Source organism: Lutjanus erythropterus, chromosome 19 (genome assembly GCF_056507025.1).
Source record: "Lutjanus erythropterus isolate fLutEry1 chromosome 19, fLutEry1.hap2, whole genome shotgun sequence".
Lineage (NCBI taxonomy): Eukaryota > Metazoa > Chordata > Actinopteri > Lutjaniformes > Lutjanidae > Lutjanus > Lutjanus erythropterus.
The window spans coordinates 11,922,999-11,949,330 of NC_139335.1; the positions used below are offsets into that span (position 1 = coordinate 11,922,999).

Below are 26,332 nucleotides of genomic sequence, written 5' to 3' on the forward strand. Positions count from 1 at the left end.
AGATTGACGGAAATCTGACCCAATGACATGAAAGAACTCGTTCACGATGTTGTCATTCCATCCTATCAGATTCTAATGGGAGTGTACGGGGTAGTTGCTGCACAGACATGGCTCCACATGCAGGAGTAGTGGTGTAACCTTGATTGTTCTGCCTGTTCGTGTTAGGAAACCCTAAAAGAGCAACATGTAAGAAATTTAAACATCTCTCATGTCAGCATTACATTGTTTTCTCCTATCTAGTTAGAGAAGTAGACGGGCTACATACTGTAAATGAAGGCATTTGCTAATTTATTTTACGAATCAGGCTACAGCCAGCCACTTTATTCCTTATACTGTAGGCGAGTGCCTCTGCTGTTTATATGAAGTTTATCAGGTTGATGTTCTCTGGCACACTGGACTTGTCTTGAATCACTGATTGACTTACATACATTTGTTACCTTTCAGGCAGGCTGCTATGGACATCACGGCAAAGTACTGCCATAAAGAAATGGAGGCATATGGGTCATGTGTGGCCTCCCACCCATCATCATGGCAGCAAAACTGTCATGAGCTGAAGTTAAAGGTTGCACAGTGCACATCATCACAGTAAGGCATACTCATTCAGAACTACATCAATTCCTCGATTATTAATCAACAATTCAGTTAATTGCCAACTGTTTTGTTTATCAATTAATGGATTGGTTAATGTTTTTAGAAAAAAAATTAAACATTTTCTGATTTTAGCTTCTCAAATGTGAATATTGTCTGGTTTCATAACTCCTCTGTGACATTTAAGTGTATATCTTTTGGTTGTGGACAAAGCTAAGCATTTGAGGATGTCACCTTGGGCTTTGGGAAACAGTGATCAATATTTTCATCATTTTCTGACACTTTGTAAAGCAAACAACTAATCAGTGAATTGAGAAAATAAACAATAATAAAAATAATCATTACTTGCAGCCCTAAACATCACTACACAGAAATTTTAAAGCACATTAGTATCTAACCTGTAAATTTCTTGTTTACAGCCCAGTGATCCAGAAGATCAGACAGGGCTGTTCCAAGGAGTTTGCGGAGTTCGAGCGCTGTCTGAGAGAAAACCAGGACAAACCTACCTCCTGCTCACCACATGTGGCTCGCTTTCTGGCCTGTGCAGAGACAGTAGATATCAGTGAAGTGGGTAAGTCCTTGCTGATATTGCCCATACACAAGTTAAGGTCACAAAAATACAGTTATGATTAGAAGCGATTAAAACATAAGAGACAGGAATGTGAAGAAGCAGAGGTGCGTTTTTTTTTTTAAATCACACTGAATGGTTTGTTCTTGCTGGTTATTCAGACTTGCACCAGCTAAGACTTAAGAATGTCTGATAGAAAAATGCATTAAAGGTCCAGTGTGCAAGATTGACAGGTATTTATGGGCAGATTATGGCAGAAATGGATGTTGTCATGTTTTCATTAGTGTTTATACACCACATACAAAAAAAGTTTTGATATTTCATCAACTAAAATGTGTGTATTAAGCCCCTTTTACACAGCCTGTTCAAAGCGGGACTGTTGCACCATTATTCCGTCTTTCTGTCTGTATAAAAAGTTAGAGGTGGAATGGGTGGCCATTTTTGTTCTGCCTCTGATCCACCAGCAGAGGTAGTAACAGAGCTGAATCGATGTCTATGTAAAAGGGTGATCTGGCAGGACTGAAAGCACATTCACTGCTGTTTGTGATTGTGTTTTAAATTACATATTTATTCCATATATTTGTCAGCTGTGTGTAGGCAGAGAGAGACAACTGTACAGAATGCTGTATGCTCAAAGCAGCAGACACAGACAGGAGCTCTCTACAGAAGAGCAAAGGCGCAGGGTCACTTGTTGACTGGTGCACTGTTGTGTTACATCATGCCTCTTTTGATTCCACAATGTCGGCATAATGTTTAAAATCACACACTGTGATGGCTTTATAGCAATATTGTTTGGTTCAGTGTAAAAAAAACAAAGGAGGTGTAGAGGCAAGCCTTTATTTGCAGCAATATTGCGCCCTTCCTTTGTAAAAAGGGCTGTTGCCTTTGTCTACGGCTTGGGTGCTTTTCCCTACTTGTGGCTAGTCTTGAGTCTTCCTAGGCTAGTGATGGATGCTAAATTAAAAACAAATAAAAGTCTCAATGGAAAAAGGAGAATTTTTAGAGAAACAGAGACATGTTTTTTTGTTTTTAAAGGTTGCAGACCCATGCCTTAGACTGAGCCATTTATATCTACAGAGGATCAAGGTCCTTTTCCATGGAGGCTGCCATGTTGCACCACCATGTTTCTATAGTGGCCCAGAACGGACAAACCAATCACTAATAGAGACTTCTACCTCTTTCTTGAGTTCTGCAGCCACCATAGGTTTTCTTTCATGCTTGGAAGGGGAGAGTGAGGCAGGGTGTTTGCGATCTACAAACTCACCACTAGATGCCACTACACACTAGTCCCTTAAAAAGGTCCAGGGTTTTTCATGTCTATAAATTGGGACTTACACTGCACCATGTTTGAGATGTATCACTTTAATACCAATAAATTACTTTTCTCTTCCCAGGTGCAAACCCGATACCTCAGCCATCGTAGCATTCAGACATCATCCATCATCTTCAGACTACTCTGGTCTCCACAGCAGCATAGACGAGCTGGTTATACAAGTTACTGTATGTACAGTGACTGTTTTGATTATCTGTTTTCCTCTGTGTGACTTAATATGTATATTTGTCTTTTTTCAACAAAGATATGAGAGATGAAAACAACAGCACTAATGGTTCTGTGGAATATTTAATTACTGCATTGTTCTTTCACTCATCATGTAAATGTTGTGCTTATGTGAAAATGACAGTTATAATTACCTGTATGCAAGGAAGTCTGGTTTATACTGATTTTTATTGAACCACCTCATTAAAATTGACATCAGACTTGTATTACTCATCCTGTTGTTTTCTGATTCGTATGTCAGTGACTCCCACCCTCGCCCTCTCCAGGTCTGAGTCACAGTCAAATATTAAACTGGAATGCATCTCTCCCACACAAACCCTCCTGAACACTCAATGACTGAGAAGTAGGGAGTCTGGGAAGAAAGGCAAGAGAAGGAGGCTGTCCACTTCTAATCAGTGGGACTACTGAGAGAGACAGAGGGAGGATGTTGAGTTATGAGCCCTGTGACCACTAAGCAGAACGGACCTTTTCTGGTTCAATTATTAAAGCTTTGGAGGGGGTAATGGAGAGGAAAGGGATTCATTTCTTTACAAGTGTAATATCTTCCGTTAAAACCTCCTGAGAAAGTGATCAGTGAATCGTCATTTGTCATATTTAGGACAATAAGACAAGCGCACTCCAAAGATGAAACCGCAGATTGTATTGAAGATACGGCAACATTACATTCAAAGCACATCACCTGGCAGTCACTGAACAAAAAAAGGAAGATAAGAACTTGCCTAATACCGCACAAATAAGTTACATTCACAAAAATATCACTGTAAAAATACCATGAATCAGTGATCAAACATAATGTCATGAAATAATGTCACAAGCTGTAGCCGCTCACTGGCACCTAAATGAAACAAGTATCACCTTAATCCTATTTGATTCTGCACCACATTGCGAGTCTGATCCTGATGCTGTCTGCAACATTTGCTATCCAACTTGAGTTTGGAGGCTATTTCTTTAGACCTACTTTGTGACACATAAATATCATGCTACAGTTTAAATATTTGCTGATTATCACAGAAGAAGGTACAAAATATCTACCTAACAACATCTAATTTGAGATGTTTGAGAAAGAAATTATTACAGAAAGTGACTACAACAATTAATTGTACCACAGTCATACTCACATTTACATTTGGAGCACAGCATCGTACACCCAGTGTCCTAACTTTTGGGCATTATAGATCTATTGGTTGTCATTTACTGCACTGCTTCATAGTGATTATATTATAAAAGAGAAGGGAAAGCTAAAGTAATAATCACTTTTACAACCCTGTTTCCGCATAAGGCTCTTTAAATTACCCTGTAGAGTTGTCTAAATGCTAAAGAAATGTGTTTTTTTTTTTTGGTCCGTATTATACCTGCCATGCATGATGAAAGCTAACAATGTACTTTGAAATTATTATTTTACGCCAAGAGTTTTTTGCTCTTTGCTAGCTATATTCTTGAAGTCATTGGGCTAGTTAAATTGGAATCCTGTCCAGCACAATACCCTGAGGTACAGCTCAGGTTACATAAACATACACACTAACCTGAGAGCAAAATTGTACTCCAAGCCATATACAGTCTTGTATATGCTGCAGTCTTTCACACACAATAACTACTCACTAGTCCTGTCAAAAAAAACAATATACTCATTTAAGTTAGACCCTCAGCTGCTCATAAGACCTGCCAAGACTCCTAAATACATGTAGCTTGATTGATGAATTCACTTTCAACAACCAATTATCGTCTGTAATTCATGATAAACAGTACATATTAATGTTTGAATAAGTGTCTTTGTTTTATGTTGGAAAGTGCCATGAAAGGTGTTTCATTTAACATTACATAAATACAACAGGAGAAACTGAGGTCTTTTTACATATCTTGGACATTTACAGTGTCTGTATTTCCAGCATGTGATTCTTATCGAGGAAAGATAATGGGAACATTATGTGAATCTGCTGCAAACTGATATTATGACTATGTCTGACTTGTAATGATATTGGCCTGTGATAAAAGCTCGTGTTGTAGTGTGTTTGGGTGTAGGCATTTTCATGGAGAGTGGTCCCACAGGCTTGTTGATGGACAGACTCCATTAGCTGCATCTCTGAGGTGAAAGGTGGGACAGGAGGGGAAAGGGTGACAGTTTATAAGGGTCAGGAGGTGAAGTAGGAGTTCTGCATGGAGTAGAGACGGTCAATGGGGTTTCCCACTCGCCCTGGCAGGAGACTGCCGTCCCCGGTTGTTAAGAGGCAATCTCCAAGGTGACCAAGGCTTCCATCGCTGTCCAGGTCATGGAACACTGTCTCTGAGTCTGCGGTGAAAAACAGTGTGAGTGTGCACAGCTGTAGTGGAATGATATTTAATTTAAGAGCACAAAAGAATAAAAAAAGAATATGAAAGAAAGCACAATTCTACTCAGACTTCAAAAGCTAATGGAACCAAACTACCAAACAGTGAGTCAGTAGAAGTACTAATCTTGGCCTTTTCCTTACATACTCGTATCAGCTAATGCAACATAATGCAACTCTTTTGGATCCAAATATTACATTTTTGCCTTGCTATCTCCCACCGCACATTTTCTAAGGAAATAATGAAGAAAATATTGAGCAAAGCAACTGTTTCAAAGGTACCAGGGAACAATAAGTATGGGCTACTGAATTATTCCTAGTGATATTTTTGATAAAAATAAAATACAACCACTGTCATTGTTAGTGAGATTTAGTATTGTGGCCAAGCACCTGTGTTAATTATAGATGCATAACAATGCAGTTTTAAGCTTTGAAAGATAGCGTCCCCGTGCCCTCAAATGCTTCACAGTGGTTTGGTCCACACGTCTCTTTTTAATGCTAAAATATTTTAGCACTATTCAGATCATCGGGGTCAGCACCCCTCAGGCTGGCAACTGACAGCTTTGACTCGGTTACAAGAACAAGCAACTGAAGAGCAGGCAGACAACACAGAAGGAGAACAAGGTCGGGTGTCGAGAATGATAGTTGCAGCCATCTTTGTAGTGATGTTTATTGTCCCCACCAGCTCTGACATGAAATATCTACCCTTGAATTGTTTCACTGTAGTCATAGTGTTTGACTTTGAATTGTAGCTTTGATTGTCAAAAGGGTGGAAGCGATAATGACAAAATGCTCAGTCTGAGGGGACAGTTTCTTTTGAATTTGCAGCATCAACCCCCTGTCTTACCATATGAGTGGAGCTGCTCACTGCTGAGCTGAGGCGGTGTAAGCCCATGTCGAAATGGCTCTCCACCGTAGATGTTGGGGTCCAGAGCGAGTAGCTGCTGACGTGGTAGAGAGGGATACCCCAGTATCCCATCCATGCCATGAGTGCTTGAGCCATCTGTGTAGAGATGAGAATCCCTTTAGTCATACCATTCCATCATCTATTCTTCCAATCCTTGTTTATTCTTCTTGATTCTGCGTTGGCACTTTACCCTCACTGTCGTCATTGCTCTGGCGGCCACCTCGACTTGGTCCTCTCCTGCTCCCTCCCAGCTGCTCTTGTTCCTGCTGCTGCTGCTGCTGCTGTTGCTGCTGTCGGCGAGCTATCTTTTTCATCTGAGGCACAAAAACACACTATCTGTAAGAATTTTCTCTGTGTGCTGATGTGTGAGACAGAACGTGCGCTCTGGAAATGTGCAAGGCCTAACCTTGGCTCTCTGGTTTTGAAACCACACCTGCACGACGCGCACCGTCAGTCCAGTCTCAGCAGCCAGTGTCTCTCTCACCTACAGGTTAGAGTTTTTCATTGTTTTTTAAAATAAAATTTGCAGTGTACAGGAGTGTTATCCAGCAGACATTACCACTGATAAGACAAACTGGTCCACCCACCTTGCGGCAAGGCTTAGCGGACACTTCGAAGGAGGCCTTGAAAGCACGACGCTGCTGTGTGGTCAAAATGGTGCGAGGTCGTTTTGAACGCTTGTGCTCCTTGCCTTCATCACCACCCTTTCCCCCGCCAGATCCTCCTCCACCATCCTCATCCTCACTTTTGACTGAGCAAGGTAAGCAGACAACAAAACAGTCAGAGCAGCCTGCACATACGTTTGAAGAAATGTTTAAAACTTCTTAAACTGGTCCCTAGTTTGTTAGGGGGTCGACTTTTGGAGAGTAAAACAGTTTTTAGAGTATTCAATGTTTTTTTTCTAACTTACTCGTTGTTGATTCATGGAGTAGTTAGAGGTTAGCAAAATGCAGCAACAAGTCAAAGCGGTCAATGCTGTATCTATGTATAATATGCCTGTGAGACTGATTTACTTAAAGAGATAGTTCAGATTATTTGATGTTGGGTTGTCTGAGGTTCTTATCCATTGTCAGCATATTACCTACAGTAGATGACAGTCGACACGCCTCCAGCATGGAAGCCATGTAATGAACTGTTGTGGATGGGGGCAACAACAAATGGTATTTTAGCTACATAAAAAAAGATCCACCTAAGAAAATAAGTATCATTTTAAATATATGCTATATTTGGAATATTTTCACTACTTTACTTTGCTGTCAAACAGTCCTTTTTAAATGGGAAACTGCCATCATGTAAGCCAAATATCACTTACCACAACTAACCAAACTCCATAAGTGAAATCAGTAATTTTGCCTCACAGAACACAGGAGTTGCTGGTTGTCCATCAGTGTCAGTGTGTATTTAGTGAATCCAAATTATCCTTTTAAAACACCAAAGTCACACAATAACGCAAAGACACTAACAGATCGTGGCAGCTTCCATGGTCTGTGAGTTAAAATTACAGTAATTACAAAATTACTTATAGAATGTTGTTTTCCAGTCTGCAAAATCCATCTAATGGCATAGCAAATTAAAGTGTTGAATGTATCCTAAACATAGCGCACAGCTGAACTGACATAGATGTTTTTCAGGTGATCCTTTATGAGTGGCAGTACATTGCCCTAGCTTCCAAGATGGTCCTCCTCTCTGCTTCTTCAAACTGTGAGTACACCTGCCACCGTATACTGTAGGTAACACCAACAATGGATAAACACCTCATACAACCCTACATCAAATAATCTGAACTATCCTTTAAACCCTCTTTTGCCCTTCGAGACCTGGTCACCAGTCTGCAGTAGAGGAATGTGACTGAAACTGAATATGCTGAAAAACACATTGAATGTATGAAAGTAAGAGTTTTGCTAAGATATGTGAAGAAAAGCAACTTTGAACTGATCACTGTGTGGCTAAAACAAAGCAGCCTTGTAACAAACCTACTTCACCTGATTCAGTTGGTGTGGGACTAATAGCGGCCAGCATTTCCCTCTCCTTCTCATAGTCCATGCGGCAGAGCAGCTGGCCTTCTTTCAGCACAAATTCATCACCTCTTTGCAGCCGGCGTTCACACTCACAGCAAGTGAAGCAGCCCAGGTGGTACACCTGGCCTTGCACACGCATTATCAGCTCCGAACGCCCAATCACCTGCAGGCAGGCACTGCACTTCCTTACAAACAGTCTGGAGGGGCACAGAAAGACACACACATGGGCTTGTATATGAAGGATACCTATGTAACCTGTATTACAATGGCAGTATGGGAGAGGAGAACAAGAAGGGTGAGGTAATTAAAGATGTAGGCACAGACAAGAAGCTCTGATACATTTACCCTCAGCTCAAATGATTGTGGAGATTAGCATAGTCTCTTAATTAAAGGTCGTATAAACATTACCCAATTCACAGAGCAACAAGGTGAACATCTGCTGAGAGGAATTACAGTAGTCTGCATTTTTATATTGTATTTTCTTTTCTCCTTCAATACAGTAGGTGGCAGTAGTTAGCTTGTGATAAGAGCTGCCTGCTGTGAGTCTTTCCCTTTTAAATCCTGATATGTTGAAATCTGTTTGATGGGGTAAACTCCAGTCTGTCCGCATCCCACCCACAATCTAAAAGTACTTATTTAACGCTATGAATAAAGCTTAATACAGACTCCTTCTTAGGTCCATTACTTTCCCCATGACCACTTTCCTCCCTTTGTCCACCCACGTCTCCCCCTGTGAGATGTTATAACCCTGCAGTTTCTCTCCTGCCTCACCATCTCTTCACATCCCTATTTCCATTCACAGGGCCTAAGTCTCTGCCATTAAATTCCTCTCAAATCCCTGCTCTCGCACTTGGTTTCCTCCCCCTCCCTCCCCAGTATTTTCTGCCAGCATTCCCAGTTCTCCCTCACGCCCTCCCAGCCTGCCTCCCCAGTTCACTGAAACTAATAAAGACAGGATTAATTAGATTGTTGTTTAAACAGTGCGATGGCCAGACAGACGCTGTAAACTCATAACCAGGGATTGGGGATAGCATGGGGTTAATCTCTCTCCTCTCACTTATGCACACTAAAACACACATACACACACAAACAGAGACACTCACACACACATGCATGCGCATACACAGGCATGCACACAGACATTTGCACACACCCACCCATCAGATATCAGTATACCTAGTCTGATATTGGCTAGTTATTCACATTCATCATAACATCACCCATCATGATGCTGGTAATGCAACCTGCTACCAGGAAATAGTACAGACATGATTCATCACCAGAATTTCTCTTTAAAAGGAAGAAGAGGTCAGAGCATATGTGTAAGAAAGATAAAGGTCAGTAGATGCAGAAATAGAACAAACCTGGACAAGAGGGAAGGGAGGATGAGAGGAGATGAAGGGGGGGAGGAAGGGATGAAGGCAGAAGTGTTGACGCTCCCTGACTGAGTGATAGGAAGGTGTTGCTGCCCAAATCTGGAGTGTAAAGAAGGAGCCAGGTCTGCACATTAGAGCTCCTAATCTGCGATTCTGTCCCAAACGCAGCTGCTACGGCTAATCTTTCTCAATCCATCTGCCAAACGCTCCCCAAATTCCCCAAATGACAGTGTCGCTAACTTAACATCACAACGCAAACACAAGTATCCCCATAAACAGCCCAGCGCAGATCTTTTGTGACAGGACCCCGTGTTTAACTAAAAGTTGCTCAATCTAATTTATTCTAGAAACATTGTACTGCATCTTAGAGATATGCTTCTACTGTGAAGTATCTTCAAGAATCTTTATGTCAGTCATAATATCTGGCATCCAACACATATTCCACAAAGAAGAGTGATCACCACCACCCAGCACTGTGCAGCTGAACTCCCCATCCAAACACACGCTTCAACACCTTAAAAGCTTCTTTTCACTGACAACAAAACACAACAGAACATAATTGTGACAGGATTGCTTGACATAAGACCAATGATGTTGGTGGTTAAGTCCCACACTCCCTAATCGGGGTGTACACAGCACGGTAGGAATTTACTCAACATGGCAAATGAAGGCAACTTGGGGCAACTGCCACAGAGGGGGGTCTGTAAGTAGATCAGTCTAATCCCTCTAATAGAAGTATCATTCACACTGGCCCTGTCCAGGGTGTAGCTTCCAATAAATCACATGGACATCATGGTTATAGTGCAGCCACATGAAGTAGGTAATTTTAGATTCCACATCAAATGTAATATTATACATAGTAATATTATTATTGTTGGTGTTATTATTATTGCCCCTGTGTATTTTTTACAGTCTTAAATCAAAATAGAGTTTGATTATTTTTGTCTAAAAAATCTTCAAGAGTGGAAAGCATTTGGTTGGAATTTGAGAATTTATTCATTTATTATTATTATTATTATTATTATTATTTTTTAAGACAAACACCAATGGTAATTTCTAACTAGCATTGGCAGAAGGTTACAAAAAGGGAATAGGAGAAATGCAGAACCTAAATAGATCATTTCGATCACATCAATTGATTCTGGACAATGTGTCTATAAAGGGGAAAAAACTAATTATATGCTGGATGCTTGGAACAATGGACCCAAAGACTTAAGACTGTAAATATAACCTCAAGATTGCAACTCGGGGTGGACATTCATTTTGAAAGATGGTCTCCTGTCATACTGTAGTTACTGTAAAAATTCAGTCGGTTAATTTGAATTTGAATTTGAAAGCATATACAATGTCTCAGGTTATATTATTATATATATGTTTCTATTTGTTTTTGTATGTAAAGTTGTGTGGACTTACTGTCTTAATGAGTTTAAAATGATCCCCTATTGATTATGTTATGAAATCACAACAAAACATGATTTTCAAAGTTTGAATTCCACCAATATAGCAGACATATTTTTCCTGGCATCAGGAATCAGTGAAAAAAAAAGGATCTTTGCATGGTACAGACCTACGATATAGAGAAAGGTCTTTTCTTGCATTTGAATTTCAGCTATACAAAAATGTAAATGAAATTAGAATTCAGCAACAGCTGAGGTGTAGAGTTAAGACCAGCTGTGAACAAATCTATCAGAAAGGATATTTTGAAGAGGAGTTTGCTCTGGATTCCAAGGGCTTTCCTTTAATGAAGTGATGTGTGTAATATTCATATGTACAGAATTACAAAGAGGGTAAGTCTAAGAGCAGACAGAAGACTGTCTACAAAACCTCAGGAACTTTGGCTGCAGGCACCTTTATGTTTGGTGCCGTGGATTTCTGAGGGGTTAGGGGGCACAGCTAATTACAAGCTGACTGATTATGAGATCAAATGTAGAGAGGCAGAAAAAGGTGATGTGCTGTAAGTATTGGGTGGTTATAATCAGCCCTCTCCTACTTGTTTATTGTAGATCCTAGGCATACAAACAGAATAACAGAATCTTCGTCATCTCCCTAAGCTGTGTCATGTGGCATTGTTTTGCCTGTGAGCTCTGACAAGCACGACATTGTGTGGACCGCCACACAATCATTCCATAAATATGTATGTGTCTCAGAGCGATTACAGTTGTTGTGCTTGCTTTCATAATTGATGAATATTTATACAGGTACGGTTTTGCTTATACTAACTCCTATTGCACAAGGTTTGTTGAGAAAATCACTTGGACAGATTACAGCGTCACTCTGAAACTGTGGCTCATCAATGATCTATACCAGTGTCACTCATTTTGATTGGCCTATAGTATAAGACGCATTTCTGCCTCACAAACATATAATACAGGGAGATATTCATGTACTTGTATGTAATATGTGTTCAGAATGACCGCATGTGTTACACAAATAGGTGTTTACATATTCCCTGAAAATGAAGGTACAGCCAGGGATTTAGATGCAAAAAGAACAAATGATATGCAACAATCTTACTTTTAAGTTCTGTTTAGTATCCATTTCTTAGATGTGTGTGTGTGTGTGTGTGTGTGTAAGGGTGTGTGTGTGTGTGTGGATGTGTGTGTGCGCACTTTCGGCGGATATTGCTCTGTGAAGCAAAATGGCTCAGAGCCAGGGTTCAGTAATCACATCATCTCCTTTTATTAAATCTCCCTGCACTGCTTCTGTGTTATTAAAATCTCCCAGCATTCCCCACGATACTCACTACCCCTGCCACCACTCACTCACACTCACACAAATACACACATGTATATAAATATATATATACAGTACGGTCACACACACACACACACACACACACACACACACACACACACACACAGACGCACACACATGTGGGCATATATACAGTCACATGCACACATAAACACAAATATGCACAGTTTGTGTAAACACTGATAAGGTGCCTGGGTACAAACATCAATAAAACACTGACAGATGCTGTCATTTGTGCACCGTATCCATCCAAGCATCAATAAAGTAACATCATAAACAGTTCTCTTGCAATGAACGCTCTCCAAAATTTGTAAAAGCCCTGTAATAGTTGTTATCTAATGACTATGAGGGCCTGCAGTGTGTGGAATATATCATTATAGAGGCATTTCTGCACAGACCTTCAGCCAGTCTCACAGTTATACAGTTACATGTCATGACTCTCACTGTAAGTCGTTCACACTAGTAATAAGAGCAGCTCTACAAGAGATGCCTGTGATATTCTAGACCTAATGTAATGTACCTGTGTAAAGTAACAACAAAAAACCTGCATGGGCTGTGTCTCTGGGAGTGTGCGATTTACACCTGATGCTACCAAGAATGAATGCTATGTGTGAGGATATAGATGTGTGTTTGTGTGCATGTGTGAGAGTGTGTGTGTGTGTGTGTGTGCGTGTGTGTGTGTGTGTGTGTTAGTTTAGATAAAACAGTTAATCCCCAGGCCACCAGAACGCAATATCCTGTCTGCCCGTTTCTCATTTCCTGTCTGTCTCTGGCGGAGTGGGAAGCAGCGGGGAGGGGGTGGCGGGGGACAGCGGGACCCGTTGCCCCAGAAACAGGAGATACAGCCGGTCGATTTGAGAAAAGTCTACGCCGATCTCCCTATCTCTCCCTCTCTGGTGCGACCCCCTATTCTGTCTCTCTTTTCTCCTCTCCCTCTCTGCTTTTATTATCTCAGATTTAATAAAGCCAAGGCGAGCAGCTTGTTCTGCCATGAAACATTTATTAGCTGTCTGTTATAAAATTGTTGTGGGGGAGGAAAGATGATGGGGTCTCATCTCACATTATGCAAAAACAGTGGCAATATCACCCCCTCCTCTCACACATACACATGCACCCAGACAAAAATCTGCCCCTCCCTGCGGCTGCATCCCTTCCTAAAACTCTCAGACACCTCGTCTTTACCTTTTTCATCCCATTTCGAATGCTTTCTCCATCAGTGAGATTTCTCTCCAATGTTATTTCATTTATGCCATAAAATCTGTGATCTGACTGTTCTCCAACAGCACTCCATCAAAACACAAAAACTCCCCCATCCCCATTGCTTTCCTCTGGCACACCTCCAACCATCATCTGTTGAGCTGCAGGTTTAGCTCTGGAAGGCTCCTGGGTAAGAGAGGAGTGTTTGAACGTTTCAGAACCACATGCATGTATTATGTGGAGCCTCTCACTGGGATTTAGATGTACAGTACAGACTTGAGCTGTTAGTGCCGCACACTGAACCAAAAACTTTCCACTTGCAGACCCATTTTCAATTATTTAAAAACATATTTTCTCACTTGCCTTGAATGATTTCTGATGAAGATTGTTTAGGTTTCATTTGCTCAGGTTTTGAGAGTTTCTGAGAGATTCTGATACAACATTTTTCTGAAAATACACATTGGGTTGGATTATTTTTAAATGTAATCAATCACTGAATTCAAATGACATGGCAATTTTTGTAATCCTTAAGATCACAAAAAATGATTTCTAATGTGAATGCTTTTGGATTTTTACTAAAAAATCAACACAGCCACAAATAAAATGAACACAAACTACAGCTGTAGGCTACTGTCTGTATCCTCCAATTTGTGGGATGCTATGTCTTTTGATGAAGCTTCTGTTGCTGCTGTTGAGGAGTTTGTTGCAATGCAGGAGGAGCACTTACTGAAAATGTTTATCTTCCATTTTCACTGTAAATAAAAAGGAATAAAAACATCATTATCCAAATCATCATTAAAAAAAAAACAAATATTAAGTTAGTCACCATTAAAAAACTGGCAACCTGACAAGGAGAGAAGTAAGTTACTTTAATATACTGCAGAACATATTCAGCATTTAGAATTGATCAAATCAAATTACACTTACAAAAACATGTTTCATAATTTTAAAGTTGCTATATTTGAAGGATGTAATCAAAAAAATTAATCAGGTAATCTTTGACAATGTAACTATTATCTAATTACACATTTTTCAAATGTAATCTGGGCTGATTATAGTCACTTTTTGTAATCTGATTACAAAATGCTAATTACATGTAATCAATTACTACCCAACCATGCAGTTGATTTTTTAAAATATTTTGCTGATTTTTTTTTTTATGTAACTTTTTATTGCTGCGATTACATTCCATTTACCTCCTCTCAAATTTTAGAGGTGAAAGTCTAAAAAACAGAGCAGATTTTTAAATTATGTCAGTTTCAGTTTTCAGACCTGATATAATAAAAAAAAAATAATTAATTTGGCAGCAATGCAAAGTGGGAGAAAGAGGAAGGGATAACCATAAGAATGAATATGTGGATATTTCAATTGAAGTGTATCAGTTCACCTAATTGAAGGGAACTCACCTGGAAAAGGCTAATAATGTGAAAAGGTAAGGGTACACCCCCCCAGAAATCCCATTATAGTGGTAAATGCCCAGTTTACTGTAGAAACTGTGGAAATCTAAATGTAAATCATAATCATGTTTTCTGGGATTGCCCTGCTATTAAAGATTTTTGGAGAGATACATGGTGTCTTAAAACATATTTTCAGATGTCACATACACATGGAGAGTAAGAGCATGTTTTTGGACTCATGCCTCAAGAATGGCTAACCAGGGATAAATATCTATCAAGCCGGTAAAATGTTGTTTAAATACAGGGATGGACATTTACAAAATGGAGCTGATAACATAGCATAGCATGTGTTAACCATGAATTTGAATTATTTTTGTGTGTGTTTTACTTACTGTAGGTGAGGAAAAGATCACTCCCTAACTGCACATAGTTTCACTGTTTTTATTTTGGCTTGTGTTTGTTCAAAATCTCAAAATATAGCAATTCAGACAAACATAAATGGATGATGTATATGCATACAATATTTAAAACTCATTTTTATGAAAAAGCGTTTGTTGTATGGTAATAAAATAAAACTAAAAAATAAAGAAATAAGTAAAAATATGGCCTTGTCTCATTAACCAGAGTTGAGGTGCTGCCTGATGGGGATAAGAGCTTGTTGTCCTTCTGATGTGTCATTGCATAATTCCCTCTAACAGCATTTCCCTGCAGCCCGGTGTCAGGTCTGTCATCACAGGACAGCCACAGAATGCTGGGTAATTAGCACTGTACCCAATCAGCCTCCCCACCACCTCCTCCTCCCATTCCCATCCCGAGACACAAAGAGGCGCTGAGGGAGGGGAGGCGATTAAGAGAAAACAAGGGATAAACGGGGAGATAAACTGTTTGGTGTCATCGCTGCCATCAATCTCAACGAGAGCGAAATGAGGTTTGGAATAGAGAAATATTATTACAAAGCAGACAGTGATGAACGAGGTAACGGATAGAGAGACAGGGAGAGGAAATGTGGGTGGGGTGAGGGTATGGAGGGGAGAACTGGGGTAGAAGATGCAGCTTCTATCCTCAGTGTTTTAGAGCAGCAAGTTCACTCACATAAATGCAGCGTAACTGGAGAGGATACTCTGTCAGGCTGTTAGACTCACATATAGCAGCTACCTGGTCAGCAGAGGGAGATTCCATAACTGTGGCGGCAGGGTCTCCCTCTCTCTGTCTGCAAAGAGAGGGTTTGTAAACCTAGATGTAGTCTCAGTGCCCTCCACCCCACAGAGTGAGGTATTAAACCCAAGGTTTAGTGAATATCCACCCTGGTGACCTGTTTTTCAAAGGGCTGAAGCTGCCTTTATGGGGCTTACAAGGGAGCTTGCATGCAGGCTCCGCACAGCCAGACTACCCTCCATTCTGTCTGGGCTCAGCACTATTGACCAGGGAACACTGGCCTTATACTCCTCAGTCTGGCAAGGAACCATAATGTCGAGGCGGTGTGAAAAAGACAATGACTGCGGAAAAAGTCAGAGGTGGCAAAAATACACACAGTCTTTACTCAAGAAGAAGTATGATTCAGCTTCTTTACTCAAGTAAAAATGAAAACCTACAGGCTCTGAAATGTACTCAAAATATAAAAGTTATAAGTCGCCCTCTGAAGAACATTTCCATCTACTGTTTCTGTGCAAAGTAAACCGGACCTCACCTTTTCTCCTTCTCTGTCTGTTTCACCTTGGTACATCTTTTTTTCTTATCATGTCTTTTATGCCTCTTTCGTTGTTGCTACGTCTTATACGTAATTTTTTTGTCTTGCTACATCTTTTGTGTCATTTTCGTCTTGTTACTTTGTTTTTATATTGTTTTGTTGTTTTCTTCTTGTTACATCTTTTACATTATTTTTTTGTTTTGATATGCATTTTATGCAATTTTCATCCTTTTACGTCATTTATATTGTTTTGATCTTGTTACAACTCTTATGTCATTTTCGTCTTATTACGTCTTTTACATCGTTACAGTGTATTGTTACATCATTTTCATGTTGTTATGTCACATGTTGTCTTGCTGTTTTCACCATGTTACATCTTTTTTCTTGTTTTCTTCTTGTCACGTCTTTTTCAGTGTTTTCATCTTGTTACATCATGTTATGTCTTGTTACGTCTTTTATGTTGTTTTCATCTTATGTCTGTTGTGTGTAATATACCCTGACGGATACACCAAGGTCTTTTCTGCATGTTATTGTCTCATTTTTTTAAGTTGAACTCAGTCTTAATGTTGGAGATGTGGCGACAAATGCAAAATAACAATAATAAATAATTCCCCTCAAATGCATTAAAACTAAAGCGAGCCTCTTTTGAAAATGTCAGGAGTAGAAAGTACAGATATTTGTGTTAAAATGTAGGGAGTAAAAGTAAAAGGTTATAAGAAAAATAATACTCAAGTAAAGTACAGAAGAAGTACTTGAAAAAACTTCTTATGTGCAGTATCAAAGTATTTGTACTCAGTTACTTTGCACTTATGTAGGATACTGAGGATGGGAGACCTTAGTCATTCATGCTAATCAGGTGGTTTCATTGACTTATTTTCAACCAGAAATAAAAATGTGTAACTTTTATTGTCATCACTACTGAGGCTTCCTGCTTCTGATATAATAAATTGTTTTCCATCAAAATTTTAAGTATTCCACTCATCCTGTTGGTACAAGTGATGCATTGCTCCCGTGCATAAAGACATCCTGACGGGAATATAGAGTGTGCATGGAGGGAGGTCTTACCACAAAATTATTCTAACGCCTCATGCTGAACATCTGGTCCATAACAGGATGGAGTTCCAAAGAATTTCTCGAGGTTTCAAAACAAAAATAAATCCACATGAAAAATCCACAATATGCACTTGAGTTTATTGTGTCTAAATCCCCTCATTTCCATAACAGATTGAGACCAGGGAATCTCGAAACTGATTGCATACCTCCTGTTTTATTACATAGATAATGATTGGCAGTGGGGTGATCGCTTAGTTTTCTACACAAAGTTTAAGGTACTGAACTCAATTATGACTCAAAACTGAACCTATATTCTATATAGTGCTTGAATATTTGGATTCAGATGATGTGCTTCACTTTAAGAAGTCTACTGTTCTGTTGAAACCAACCTGACGTTGGCTTTTTGAGCATTGGAGGGATCAATTCAGAATTGTTCTGAAGCTAAATATCCTTCAAAAACATTAAACATGCAAATGTTGAATAAAGTTTCGCCTCCAAGGCAGTTTAGCCCAGACGAATCAGGGTGGGGGGATGGGTCACATTTCAAAATTAAATTTGTTTTCTCATTTGAACATGCCTCTTTTTTTCCTGCCTCAACAGAATAGATTAATAATTTAAAAAATTCAGAGATATCACCCCCAAAACCCATTTTGTGTTTATTTCTGTTTCACCATTTTCATTTCGGAATATATAGAAAACAAGCACATATTGACATATTGAGTGTAAGAAAAAATTGATGCACTTGTATCGCAATATTAATGTTTGGTGATATTGCATCAATTTTCAGAAATATCATATTGTGTTATTATGATTCATGCAAAGATTCATGGCAGTGGTTCATTTTATGTTGTGCTCAAAACACTGCTAGATAGCAGTTTCTTCTCTGTTCTTATTGCATAAAAAGTAAACTTTTTAACTCAGATTTTATGGTTAGGGTAGTGTTTTCTTTATACCATAACAGTTTTTCTAAAATTAGACAATAGCAATATATCTTGCTTACAGTATTGTGAAATATTCCCATATATTGAATTGAAAATCCTGTATTGTGATACGTATTGTATCACCAGATTCTTGCCAATACACAACCCTAGGTAACAAACAATACTGTACAGTGTGGCCTTTATCTTGTGCTGATGGAGAGTCGGGGAGGACAGCTCTGCCTGTCTGTGTATGATGTGTGATATAATCAAAGCAAAGGATGAATTAAAAAATAAATATTTGGACAAGCCGGAGATACTGCATGAGGGCGAGATGGAAAATAGCCCAGTATGAGCAAGAAAAGCCTGCAAGATGCCGTCTTTCCGTCTTTCAGGTATACAGTTCATCTGAAATCACTTGGACCAGTTTACCACAGTGTTTCACTGTAAATTATATCTGAATGTGGACTGGTTTTGTCTCAGTGACAGAGGGGAAAGTCACAGCCTCTTTTTGTCTATATTGCTAGTCAAGTTTATACCTCTTCCTCACATCTCTTTTAAAACCAAAATCCATCTGTCAGCAAACACTTTTACAGGAATTCATACACCTTGAAACTCCTCAGATCAATACTGAACTTGGTAAAGTAGCTTTTAGTCTTTTTTTGCACCAAATAAAAAGAAAAAAGAGGTATTGAAATTGGTGGAGTATATGCCAGTAAATCATTTGAAATGTCTACTAGCTGATATGGTTGTTATACAGTGCTCCTGCTTTGTTTATGGTTGCAATTTATTGTTTATAATGGACTTTTCCTACATTTTTTTGTTTTTATTGTTGTCAGACTTATTATTTATGTGTTATATCTCTTTTTTGTCATTTTGACTGCTTTTATTACTGTATATTTTTCTTGCCAGACATTTTGGCTTGGTATTTGCTTTATCTCACTTTTTCATAATTGTAAATTCTTATAGTGCGTATGAATGTGAAATCAAGGCATTGCTGTAGAAGAGCTTCATGCTCAGTTAATTTTCTCTGAATAAACATTGGTTATATAAACATTCTTCAAAAGTCAGTAAATTATTTTAGCAATCAGCGTGTATAGACATCTTTTCTTTCGACCATCTGGAAATAAAATGCAACCAAGCTTCAAGCAAAGGGTTAAAAGAAAAATAAGCATCCCCTAGTAATTGTATGAATTCCCCTAAATTTTTTAGGCATGGTCCAAATTCTTGGACATGGTTATCTGTTACAATGCACACACCTGCTCTGCATGGGGGGGCTATGTAGTGTAAGGCGCTGATGGACAGACTGCAGGGAAAACAAGGAGACATTGTTGCTGATCTGCTGAAGGTCACAGGCAGCACTGTGTGCCAAGTCTGGCACTGACTCACACAACAAGGCAACTATCCATATGCAATGTATAGGGGACTAAATCAACAGCATAGTGAATGAGCTGCTGACTATTAATTTGCATCTACAATTACAGTCATTACACGAGGAGAGCAAATACGCTTTTTCATTCCATCACTGAAAATGAACCCAGTGCTTCGTTTATGATAAGCTATTGCCTCCACGTTTCCCACTCATTTTTCCAGATAAACGTCACACAATGGGACTTTCATCAGCCAGTGTGCCCCCGCCTCTCTCTCACTGTCTTACTGTCTCCTCCAGATGTCAGGTACAGTGGGAGAGTCTGTGCTGCTGGATGCCGTCTGACACTTTTCAAAACAATGATAACAAGCTTCAGGCTCGTCCTTCAGCTGTCTAGCCCCGGAGCTCCCACTGCAGGCACACCCACTGACCGCGGCACACACCAAACAGCCGAAGCAAAAAACACTAACACGTTGGCCTCAGAAAGTACCACAGCTGAATCATCAAACAGAAAACAGAACATTGTGACTGTGTGTTATTGTTTTACGTTGCAGTATACTGCGCTGGTGCATACAGACTTTGTACACTGCATCATGGAGCTTGGAACAGCAGCATTAAGTGCTGTTAATTCAAAGCAGATTGTGAGCATAAATACTGAAAATGGTCCTGTAAATATAAATCCATAATTATAACTCTATGAGCTGACAAACAAATCTGTAACAGTCAAATATATATAATACTTTCTAAAGAATTATGACAATTCTTAGCATGGAGAAAGGGACTCCTCAGTTTCTCCATATAAGAACTCTCAAAGTAAACTGTGCCAAGAACTTCCACTTAATCATTTGAAACCTTCATAGTCCCTTAAATCCCCTTAAGTTGCATGAAACATTTTTACAAATTTATAGTCTTTATCTATGTTACAGAACTCATTTCAGCTGTTTTTGTATCACACTCACATTCAAAGTGTCACATTTCATTTTTATGTTTTGTGTTGATACAATTCAAATGGGAAATCATAAAATTCCCATTAATTGACACACTTTTCATACTTTAACCACAGATATTCAATATCTTGGCAACAATCTAAAATGAAGCTCTGTGGGTTTGAGCAAAGCTTTTTCACGTGTCCCTCTTGTTTGTAATGACAGACTTGTGAGATTGCACATGAAGTTACATTATAAAGTCTTTTTTGTGAAATAGAACTTGGTGTGGTTGGTGAGGTAGTTGTAATTTAACAAAAGGTGTTTTTAGTGCACTTAATGTTTTAGGAAAAACACTGCAAATACTTAACTTTTCTTGACACCTACATTAGTTTGCCCAACAAATGATGGTTACTTGTTTTGGAGGAATCAGGTGTAGGCAGAAGTAGTTTTAAGCTTTTTTTTGGTAAGTAGGCTAAAGAAATTTGACAAGGATATTCTTCAGTTAATCTCATATTAACTCTTTTCACACTCTTCTAACTGCCTTATTCCTCATCACCTTCTGTTCACTATTTTCAACTGTTTGTTTATTTATTTATTACATTTTACTTGACTAACAAAGAAAATTCAGTTTTAGGATTCAGTTTCTCTGTGTGTAACCACATTATGTAGCCTCAAATCATCAAATTACTTTGCCAGGTCCAAAAACAGAATCTTGCCCTTAGAGTCAAGATAATGTCTGAATTTAGCTTCCTCTTTGCAAGCATGGCCATGAGGAGGCTGAGTGACATCACTTCAACTTGCCTTTGACTGGAAACCATTTTCCTCCCTACTGTAAATAAACACTTTTAGCTAGTCAGATTTGGGGAGCAAATATACCATGCTAAACTTTTTAGATGGTTTATATGAATATTTGTGTGTATTCATTGTTGTGTCACTGTATTTCAGGCTACGCCTTTCTTTGCAACATGAGATAAACCCTGTGCAGTTGCGAAAAAAATATTATGCATCTCCAAAATGAAAAAACGTATATACGAGGAAGACATCTATTATTATTTTTTTTTAAATAAGGAAAATGTTCTCAGCTTACAGGTTCTTCAAGTTGTCCGAGAGAACGAGTCATTCTGCTTTAAGTTGAGGTTCTTCTTCCACCGCTGCCGAGTTTGCCATGTAGTTAGTGGAGCAACATGGACCCCACTTCTCTCTCTCTCCCTCTCTCTCTCTCTCTCTCTGTGTGTGTGTGTGTGTGTGTGTGCGTGCTCTTACTTTTCATAGTCGTGCTTGCAGTAGAGCAGGCGGTCCCTGCAGTAACACGTCCCGGTGAGCGCGCTCAAACACACGGCGCACTTGACGCAGGTCTCGTGCCAGGAGCGCTCGTTGACGCGCAGCAGGAAGCGGTCGGCGATAGGAGACTCGCAGCCCGCACACAACTCTCCCCCTCCCCTGTACTCCGGACCTGGAGGGGACATATCAATGCGTGGACAGAGAGACAGACGCAGGGTTGTTTAAAGGCATAAGATACAACATTTTCCTATAAAACAAGGTATAGATTAATCTAAATCAGTACTTATGGCCCACTAGAAGTGTGTTATGATGTCTGTACCTGTGGAGACTCTGGCCTCCGCCTGCATTTCTGCATTTTCTAATTATTTTGCTGTTCTCAGGACGCCTTACCAACCTCAAATATTTGACGTCCTGGGAATGAGACATTCATACATACAACCATCTAAAATTCACCACATAAAGAAATGTGGACCTCTTCCAGCTTTCCCTCACTGTCGTCTGGAAAACACTGGAAAAGCATGCCTGCTTCGCGGAAATATATATTTTAAATCTAACAAAAATTCGAGCTATATTGTAAATAATATTCTACAGAACAAGTGGCGACCCTTCCAGCAGTTATCCACTCTGTGCCGGGTGCGTTTATGGACACCATTTGACCATTTGATACAAATTTTCTCTAGAATATTAATTAAATTTGTTGACTAAATTGACTTTATGGGTACTGATTGTTTTTAATGCCCTCAAAAACATTTTCATTCCAATTAGACTTAAAAACAAAAAACGTTTCCAAGTCTACCAGTCTACAACAGTCTGTTGTTTTTGAACCTCTTTTAATGCAAATACATAGGCCTTAAAAAGAAAATAAGTTACAGTCTTATGTTGATTGTAACTTGCACTTTTGTTTTTGGCTTTTTTAAATCCTGTAGAGTCTCTCTAATATCCCAGAATATTTTTGTATTAATAGTGAATTAAGTCAGTAGTGATTTAGTCACACTTCATGCATATTTTCTCCCAGTATAGGCCTACACATATGAGTCTGTTCCTGTCGGGATTTATATTGCGTCAGGTTACAGTGAACTTGATAATAATGATCGTTTGTGTTATGATATTTCTTCCTTGTGGTAAAATATTTCATGGTGACGATAATTTTCTAATGTCATTTAATGTTTCGTTACTAGTTTATTTCGTTTGGGCCTCATGCAACAAATTGTCAGCTGACACTCACCGAAAGGCGTTGAGGATGGTGGCTGCTGCAGACAGGACTGCTGGCTTTCCTCTGTTTTCATCCCTTCTCTCCTTCCCTCAGTGTGATCGCTACAGAAAGACAAAAAAAAAAAAAAATGCACAATTTCGATCTGAGCTGAACCATTGCAGTAAATCCATTTGAAAATAAGAGAAATAATAAGACAAAATGTTGGCCGACGCACGCAGTTTATGAAAATTAGTTAGAAAAATTACAAGAGACATTTTAAGATGCCACAATAAAAATCCAAAATTAAAATAATTATCATACACACGAACACACAGATACAGCTTCGATTTCATTTAAGTTATGAAAGATAGCAATAATAATGATAATAATATCAACATCAAAGACCACATATATTTCTGAAAATATTGATAAAAATCTAAAATAAAAAGAATTACATATTAGCATCAAAATAAGACCATTATGCCTCCTTAATATCTGCTAAATATAAGGATACAGTTTAGGGCGCTAAATCTATTCAGCTGATATTTTAAAAGGCATATCAGCCTTTAAATATCTCTCAACATTATAAATAAATATTAAACATAATTTTTTTTTTTAAATGAGATAACATTTGTCAAAACATCAAAATACGTTATATTATAATGTCTTTCCGTTCAGATTCTCAGTATCATTTTAGACATTTTGTTTAAATTATTTTGAAAACGATAAGCTATGTTTCAGTGTTTTCTCTGTAAAAATTAAGGTCAGCAGTTTAGTTTTAGATTGTTATTCTAATTTATACAACTGACTAAATGAGGTGTTAACCTACAGAAAAAAAGACGCTTACGGTATTTCTCTGAATCGACAAATTCAGAGAAAAATGAGGTGGTTGAAGAATCATAGACAAAAAATTATTTGAGTTTTCTAAAAGCACTTTAATATATATTGTTTGCTGTGGCCTCAGAGTCAATGTATTTAGGTTGTTTTTTGTTATGCTTTGCTAGGCTCATCACAATATTTATTCCAATCGGATATTAAAATATATTTCGATTTTTACTGGTTATTTTTATGTTGTGGTAAGGCTAAAGAATAATAATTTTTATAATATGGTTACCCTTGGGATGCTTGGACAATGAGTCTGTAAAATCCTCTAAATATTAAATATCCGGTAACTGCCGCATTGCCACATAAATTAAGTAATGAAATAACACAAATGAATTATGTAAATACAGCTAATCTGATTCGATATTTTGCCTAATTGCAGGGTGAATATATTACTGACATATTTGTCTAATGCACTGATAATTACATGATGAGATTAACAGTCTGACACTCAGATAACGGTTACCGGAATAAATATGTCCAAAAAGATTGCATGACTTTGCTGCAGGACACCTGGAACAACAATTAAAAGAAATATATAACTGTGATATCATGAGGATCAACTTCTTTTAAGTTGACGCCTGAGCGCGCTCTAAATTTTGTCATTCAAAACAAAATTTAGACGCTTTAATTCCACCCTTATTATGAATTAAAATTATAACAAGCACAGAAAATCTCATTGTTATTTTAGTTTAAAAAGCTATTTTACTCATGCTATCAAAACTTTTTAAAAAATAAATAAAAGTTGAGTTGCTGCGCGTCTGTTTTGGTGATTCCTCCACTCACAAACCAGCTGTGAACTTATGTGATAATGAAATATTATCCACGATAAACATCAGGCAATCTCCAAAGCAACGTATCTGAACCAGCAACTGAAACCCAACGTGTTCTATTATCTTGGTCTGGATTAACAGACCAAATCAGTGATCATACTTTATCACATAGCAAGGTCACCGTGACTTGATTTTTTTTTTTTTTTTCTTTTAACCTGAGCATTTAAAAAAACCCACGATAATTAAGATTAGATATGAGCAAGCTGCAGGAATCAGAGAAAATTCAAGCATCACAATTATTTAGAAATCACAAGACTGCATTGACTGACAACCTGTTCTTGAGTTGCGGAGTCCTACCTTGAGGTGAAACACACTCCTCCTGAAATCTCGGTTGGCAACATTAAAACCTGGAGGAAACTTTCGGCCAGTAAAAGAACAGACGCGTTTACAGATGGTTCACCTGTGTCTCACAGTCCGGCGCGCATGTTGTCTACGGTAAAAATCCAAATACCATGATGACACAAACTATTGTCTATTGTCTCTCCTGTTTTCTCCGCCAGCCGTGTGTGCGCTCTGACTTGTTTTGTGCGTAAAAAGGCGCAGAGGGAGGAGATGGACAGACAGGGAGGGAGGGAGAAGGTGCGGAAGATGATGGGGGAAGATGAGCGATGATGCAGCCTATTGATAACTCGGATGAGGATGATGTTTTGCATTTGTGTTCAGTGAGAGACGGAGACTTTAAAGGGCGCAGCTGATACGTGAAAAGACTTGGGTGAAACATTCAACCCCCTCCACTTGAGAAAAGATCTATTATGGTCCTAATACTTAATTATATGCGAAAACTGCCAGATTCTGATGAAATATTATCAAAAAGACAAAGGCAACTGAAGATGAGAGCAGTTAGTCAAACACAAGTCTATCAAGACATCAGAAAATGTTGCCTCACCTTATATGCCATTGCACTCTAAACCAAAACAGGTCCTAGGATGAAGAGGCTGATGAGGAAGTAGGAAAAGTGACATCGCAAAACATGCCATTATATAAAATAAGTGGTTTATTGCCCTTCTACTATTGTGTCTGGCATGTTTCCCCCACACACTGGGAGAAGACCGCCCCCTTGTGCCAAAAGAGCAAAGGTGCATGAAACAAAAACGTATATATATCATTTACTATGGCAACAAAGAAGGCATACCTTTGTTTATGCACTACAAAAAACCCACCCAGAGCTGACAGAACCTTAAAAAATACAACACATTGATAACAGAATTACCTAAAAAAAAAAAAAAAAAAAAAAAAAAAGCCACACTTGATGGCATTTGTATTTTTCAGTTATCATAGTTTGTTCAGAACAAAACCTGGAAGATACTTATGTGCTAGTATGCATCTCTTATCCTGCAATCTCAAAGCACCTGCTTGTTACTTTCAAATACACACACAGAAAAAGTGCCTGAACCACTCTGGTCTGGTCTGAGTGTTAGACAGCTGGATGGTCAACAGATCAAAATCTTAAAGAGGATTAGTGCTAATAAAGCTGTAGCATCCAAGTAAGCGTCAGGCCTGAACTT

The 26,332-nt window shown here is 38.7% G+C and overlaps 2 protein-coding genes across 2 annotated transcripts; one reads left to right on the forward strand and one right to left on the reverse strand.

Annotated features, from left to right (window-relative positions):
- Nucleotides 1-40: 40 nt before the first annotated feature.
- chchd5 (coiled-coil-helix-coiled-coil-helix domain containing 5) lies at nucleotides 41-2,920 on the forward strand. The gene is made up of 4 exons (XM_084744704.1): nucleotides 41-186; nucleotides 445-585; nucleotides 1,008-1,159; nucleotides 2,551-2,920. Coding segments are annotated over exons 1-4 (324 nt in total). The 5' UTR covers nucleotides 41-184; the 3' UTR covers nucleotides 2,580-2,920.
- Nucleotides 2,921-3,331: 411 nt separating this feature from the next.
- lmx1al (LIM homeobox transcription factor 1, alpha-like) lies at nucleotides 3,332-26,276 on the reverse strand. Its single transcript, XM_084744703.1, has 9 exons — nucleotides 25,125-26,276; nucleotides 23,146-23,234; nucleotides 21,903-22,092; nucleotides 7,928-8,160; nucleotides 6,533-6,696; nucleotides 6,352-6,429; nucleotides 6,136-6,259; nucleotides 5,886-6,041; nucleotides 3,332-5,001 (listed from the first exon to the last, which is right to left on the reverse strand). The coding sequence occupies exons 1-9, from the start codon at nucleotides 25,166-25,168 to the stop codon at nucleotides 4,844-4,846; spliced, it is 1,236 nt and encodes a 411-aa protein (XP_084600829.1). The 5' UTR covers nucleotides 25,169-26,276; the 3' UTR covers nucleotides 3,332-4,843.
- Between the last annotated feature and the right edge of the window lie 56 nt (nucleotides 26,277-26,332).

Coding starts and splice junctions, on each gene's coding strand:
- lmx1al (XM_084744703.1), bottom strand. CDS start 25,168: ATGTTGCCAACCGAGATTTCAGGAGGAGTGTGTTTCACCTCAAG. Junction 22,093..23,145: donor ACCATCCTCAACGCCTTTCG/GTGAGTGTCAGC, acceptor TGTCCCCTCCAG/GTCCGGAGTACAGGGGAGGG. Junction 6,430..6,532: donor CCGCTAAGCCTTGCCGCAAG/GTGGGTGGACCA, acceptor TCTAACCTGTAG/GTGAGAGAGACACTGGCTGC.
- chchd5 (XM_084744704.1), top strand. Junction 586..1,007: donor GCACAGTGCACATCATCACA/GTAAGGCATACT, acceptor TCTTGTTTACAG/CCCAGTGATCCAGAAGATCA. Junction 1,160..2,550: donor AGTAGATATCAGTGAAGTGG/GTAAGTCCTTGC, acceptor TTCTCTTCCCAG/GTGCAAACCCGATACCTCAG.